This window comes from Henckelia pumila, chromosome 3, assembly GCF_033568475.1.
Source record: "Henckelia pumila isolate YLH828 chromosome 3, ASM3356847v2, whole genome shotgun sequence".
Lineage (NCBI taxonomy): Eukaryota > Viridiplantae > Streptophyta > Magnoliopsida > Lamiales > Gesneriaceae > Henckelia > Henckelia pumila.
The window spans coordinates 73,775,264-73,780,721 of NC_133122.1; the positions used below are offsets into that span (position 1 = coordinate 73,775,264).

General features: G+C 38.1%; 1 protein-coding gene across 1 annotated transcript; it reads left to right on the plus strand.

The window, feature by feature from the left end:
- The first annotated feature begins 209 nt into the window (after window positions 1-209).
- Window positions 210-3,767, plus strand: LOC140891064 (putative clathrin assembly protein At5g57200). The gene is made up of 14 exons (XM_073299319.1): window positions 210-478; window positions 579-648; window positions 850-947; window positions 1,154-1,292; window positions 1,396-1,523; window positions 1,624-1,698; window positions 1,807-1,923; window positions 2,005-2,070; window positions 2,151-2,231; window positions 2,312-2,395; window positions 2,476-2,649; window positions 2,726-2,798; window positions 2,877-2,989; window positions 3,086-3,767. Exons 1-14 carry the CDS (start codon window positions 398-400, stop codon window positions 3,491-3,493), a joined length of 1,707 nt encoding a protein of 568 aa, XP_073155420.1. The 5' UTR covers window positions 210-397; the 3' UTR covers window positions 3,494-3,767.
- The last annotated feature ends 1,691 nt before the right edge of the window (window positions 3,768-5,458 follow it).

A 5,458-nucleotide genomic window follows, 5' to 3' on the forward strand; every position in this document is an offset into this window, starting at 1 on the left:
AAATGATCACATGAACATCTCAAATGCAAAAAAATTGAGCCGTTGGATGCCGCACATGGGCAGTGCCACGTGCTAGTATAGACTTACTCCCAGCTCACCCTTATCTTCAAGGGCAGTTTCGTCACTTCACTCGCACGAGATAAAACCAAACTCTCCCGTTTGATGGAACTTTCCAATGATTGGCATGCCTAACCTCCAATAACTAACAAACGACATGCATTACAAATTACCTCTTGGTGTTTTGCTAATGTTTTGTTCGAAAATATAACATGGTTTAAAGAAGGAGGGACGAAGAACAAATCGAGCCCTCTTCTCTTTCTTGATCTCCCCTCGTCCTCCTCCGTTGGTCATCGCGAATTTGATCGGCCTTTGATGTTCTTTTGCTGCATTTCTATTGATGGAAAGCTTCCGAAAAGCTTACGGGGCGCTCAAGGACTCCACCAAGGTCGGCCTCGCCAAGGTCAATAGTGATTTCAAGGTATGTTCCGTATGTAGAGGCGAAAATGTTCGTATACACAAGCGCATGCATTAATAATATGTTTGGATTCATTTGGTTTCTTGATGGTTTGTATGTCAAGGATTTGGATATCGCGATTGTCAAAGCCACGAATCACGTCGAACGTCCTCCCAAGGAACGATATGTTAGAAGTGAGTGCAGCACCATTTATTTTAGGTTCTGTATTTGGTTTCATATATACATGCAAATCAATGCAAGATTCATATAAGAATCCCTTTGGTTTTGAGATTATATTATGTCTTTTTTTTCCCTTTGTACTAATTTGATAATTTCTTCTATTTTTCTCCCAAAAAAATGGGTTTTCTGATTGATTGCTTGTTAATTTATTTCAGAGATCTTTGCATCAGTATCTGTATCGCGTCCAAGAGCGGATGTTGCCTATTGCATTCATGCACTTTCAAAAAGATTGTCGAAAACTCGTAACTGGATTGTAAGGCTACCATTTCATCTTGTTTTTCTGCCTTATTTTGTTTTGTTTTTTTTATTTCGTATGAATTTTGTTTAGTGTAATGCTGAATCTGTGTGCCTATTTGTTTCCTACCATACAATTAAGTTATCAAGAAATGAAACAAAAGACACTTATTTCTATTTTGTGAGTTGATTTTGTTCACATGATAACAACAGAGTAAATTTCAGGTGGCCATAAAAACTTTGATCGTTTTTCACCGGACCTTACGAGAGGCGGATCCTAGCTTCAGAGAAGAAGTATTGTGCTACTCAAAAGGTGGACCTTTGTTTCAAGTTTCCAGTTTCAGAGATGGCTCAAGCGCTCTAGGTAAAATTTCATTTTCTTGACAGTTGTGACTTCACCAAAAACAAGCCTCCCGAATAGTACCATCGATTCATTGTACCGTGAAACGTTTTCTGATCTGATTCAGCTTGGGATTGCTCGGCCTGGATCCGAACATATGGCCTGTTTCTTGAAGAAAGACTAGAATGCTTTCAAACCTTGAACTATGATATTGAATCAGATAAAGTACCAAAATCATCAGTTGGAGAATCCAAGGTGTGGTTACAAATTGTTGATTTTTTTCAATTGTTTAATGTTTGATTTAGATACAAAAATCCTGTATTTATCAATACATTACGCACATAACAAAACACAGATCTTGAGTGCTGAAGAACTGTTGAGGAAGCTTCCAGCATTGCAACAGCTTCTGTATCGACTTGTTGGTTGTCAGGTACCTTTGATGCTTCCCCGGATTGATTCGAATGACAAGTTGGTGAATATATAGCATTGTTTTTACTTCTTTTCCGAGATTTGGTATCTAATCCATTGAAAATTTCAGCCGGAACGAGCCGCCAGCTACAACTTTCTCATCCAATATGCCCTTGCACTGGTTTTGAAAGAGAGCTTTAAAATCTATCGTGCCATCAACGATGGAATCATAAATCTTCTTGAGACGGTATGGTCCCAAACAATGTTGGAAAGATAATGTTACTGGATCAAAACTCTGTTTTAGTGACAGAATTTTAACATTCTGCAGTTTTTTGAAATGCCAAAACAAGATGCAGTGAAGGCTCTTGATATTTACAAAAGAGCTGGAAAACAGGTCTATATTTGACAAAAACTTTTAAAGGATTGATGTGGTTTTTGATATGTAATTGAGTCGATATTTTGTTATCGGTGTAGGCAGAACTTCTAGCCGATTTTTATGGTTTCTGCAGAACATTGGATCTTGCCCGGACCTTTCAGTTTCCAACATTGACACAGGTTCGTTTAGTTCGAATTCTCCAAGTCTAGAATCTTTATTCTTTCTGTGGATTATGAATTTGATCTTGAGAAGTCTGCAGCCTCCACCATCATTTCTTGCAACAATGGAGGATTATGTAAAGGAAGCAACTCAGACAGGTTCTGTGCCATCAAATAAACAGCTGGTAAGAAGTGATCACTCGACTTGTTCTAGGGTGCTCGGTTCAGGACGTGATCTAACATGTCGTTTCCTTGACATTTCAAGGAGCAACAAAAAACAGAAGAAGTGCAGAAAAAGCCGGAAAACCCGGCTCAGAAAGAGGCCAAGGAACAAGTTGAAAACAAGGGAAACAAGATTGAAACACAGGAGAAACTCGAGCTCATTAAAAAACAAGAAACCATGCCAAAAACATCAGCTGAAGAACCTGTTGATCTTCTGGTAATTTTTCCTCTTCTATGTTTCTCATCTTAAGGATACTAAGAGATATAACTATGGGAAGCAATATCGTCCACAGGGATTAAATGAGGATAACCCGAAGACTGCATTCGACCAAAACAATGCATTAGCCCTTGCCATTGTTCAGCCAGGTAATTATCTGGTGCACACTGGAATGTTATGAATGTTAATTTTACTGGGATTTAGCAGTCGATTTGTCGTTTTCGCAGGCGAATCAGCTAATAATTCATTTGACAACCTCGGGAAGAATTCCGGGTGGGAATTGGCTCTAGTTACAGCACCAAGCAGCACAAATCAAACCCAAGTTCAGGAAGCTAAAATGGTCTGTTTTCATATCCAAAAGTCTGAACTCCATCAGATAATTTATATTACTACATCCAAGTTATGACATTTGAATTTTGAAACCAATTTTAACCAGGCCGGAGGATTCGACAAGCTCTTACTCGATAGCCTGTACGAAGACGAAGCTTCCCGGAGACAAATACAGATGCATAGTGCAGGATACAGCACGAGCCAAGGCTACGAAATTTCACCACAAAATCCATTCGGTTTGCACGAACCCTTTGCCATGTTGAACAATCTTGTCCCAACAAGAAACTTGCATGATCAGCAGACGATGTTTCATCATCATCATCATCAGCAGCAGCAGCATACCATGTTTCATCATCATCTTCAGCAGCAGCAGCAGCATATGATGATGGTCCCATATAATCCGTATGCCGGCCAATATTATCAGCAACAAATACCACAGACGGGGAATCCAAATCCATTTGGTGATCGCTTCTATTATCCACCGAACGCAAATGGAAGCCATGCATTACTCTAGGCTCAGAGGTTGAGCTAGAACCATTTGTGAGGAGGTGGATTTCTCTGAATTTCTTGAATCAGCAATTTGTGTCACTGGACTTGTATTTCTTGAAATTCCAGATTTGTAAATTTGTAATTGAAAGAGAGGTTTGTTGTCATTTATGAATTTTCCTCTCCATAATTAATTTCCTAGTTTTGGCGCTTAACCGAGGGAATCAAAACTAAGGGTCGATTAGGGATCCAAATGGCTTGTGTTTGGATGTCAATCTCACGTTTTTGGCTCAAAATTTTCTATGTAAACAGTTTTGGTACGTTCGGTGAGACCATGCCACCAAGAGCTCGTAGAAAATAATAGAAGAATATAATTTTCATATATCTCAATGAATGATACAAGATATGTTTATATCAGTGTTTTAAAAAGCTCGCTTAAGCGACGCTTAATTTCGCTTAAGTTTTAATACGCTTAAGCTCGATTAAGCGACCGTTTTTTAGAACGGAAGATTTCATTTGTTTTTTAATATGAAAATATTTTTATAAATATGTATATTTATAGTTTAGAACTTAAATTATCTATTAAATCATATATGTATGGTTAATCTAACATTTTATTTAATGTTTGTCTTAAAATAATTAAAATTATAGTAAAAATTAAAAACGCTTTTTCGCGTTTAAGCTCGTTCTAAGCTCGCTTAAGCTTGACATCCACGCTTAAACTCGCTTAAGCTTGAAAAGCTTGAAACTTGACATCCACGCTTCGACACGCTTCGCGCTTTTTAGAACCTTGGTTTTTATACAACAAAAGAGAAAAAAGAATACGAGAGATAAAAGGAAAGAAGATAAACACAAGTATTTGAAAAGATAATATACAATATAGATTTAAAATACTCTAATGGGAGATCCATACACAAATGGAAGAGTTGAAGAAAAAAAGGACCAAAAACACTAACATTAATAAGAAGTTTGTGGAACTGAGTAAAATTATTGTTGGGATTCGTGATTCTCGCGTCCAACAATACAACGAAATTTTAAATTTTTAATACATATGTCATAAAAATATTTCTCCGATGTCCTATGTATTAAAACATTCATATGATGTTTATAAGTTATTTATTGATGGGTCCGACTTTATTAGTTAAGTCCATGATACATAAAACCCAATTTCATTCGTTATTGACTTAAGCCCAATTTTATCCAAGCCCACAAGATACAAGGGTCTAAGCCCGTGAAGTACTCTTAAAAATCTATAAATAGAAGAGCATTCATCATAAGGTACATTCTCATTTTGTTCTATCATTTGAGCTCTCTTATTTTGGGAGATTATCATTGTTCTTTTTGATGACTTAAGCGTCGGAGTGTCTACGCTGGGCAACCATTCGGCATCACTAGCGAGTGTTCGTGACGCAGGTGACGATACACGAATTTACAGCTTACCGACCAAAGTTTATGAAGTTCTGACCTACGAAGGTTCAGCTTACGCGCATTACGCTTACTAGGCTCAGCTTACGAACCCTACGCTTACGAGATTCCACTTACGAACCAGTTGAATTTCATACTCCATTTTATGTAGTTCAAGTAATTTTATTTTTTGGCTATATCAGCTTGGCGCCATCCATGGAAAATTCGTTTACCTCGTCACAGAGAATGGATAATCAACCTCACACCTCTCAAGATACTGAACCAACTGTGCAAATTACCCGAGCATAATTGAGAACCATGTTAGATGAAATCGCCGCCTGTGCAGCGAGTGAAGCCTTGGCACGGTTCTTGGCATCCCAACAAAATGGCAATGCCGAGAAAATGATTGATGGCAATGGTTCATCCACCACAGGCCCAAAATAGGATGCACGAAAGAAAGCAGCACCTGAAACAAAGACTCCAACGCCTAATTCTAAGAAGAAGAAAACCCATAGAGAGGATAAGTCCCAGAGTCATGCACAGAGAACCCCACCGCGAGTTGTAAAACCTACAGAACATGTTTCTGGCC

Bases quoted from the DNA above. Each gene is read 5' to 3' on its own strand.
- LOC140891064 (XM_073299319.1), top strand. From the start codon at position 398: ATGGAAAGCTTCCGAAAAGCTTACGGGGCGCTCAAGGACTCCACCAAG. The intron at 1,699-1,806 runs GTACCTTTGATG...TGAAAATTTCAG, and splicing joins ATCGACTTGTTGGTTGTCAG to CCGGAACGAGCCGCCAGCTA. The intron at 2,396-2,475 runs GTAAGAAGTGAT...TGACATTTCAAG, and splicing joins TGCCATCAAATAAACAGCTG to GAGCAACAAAAAACAGAAGA.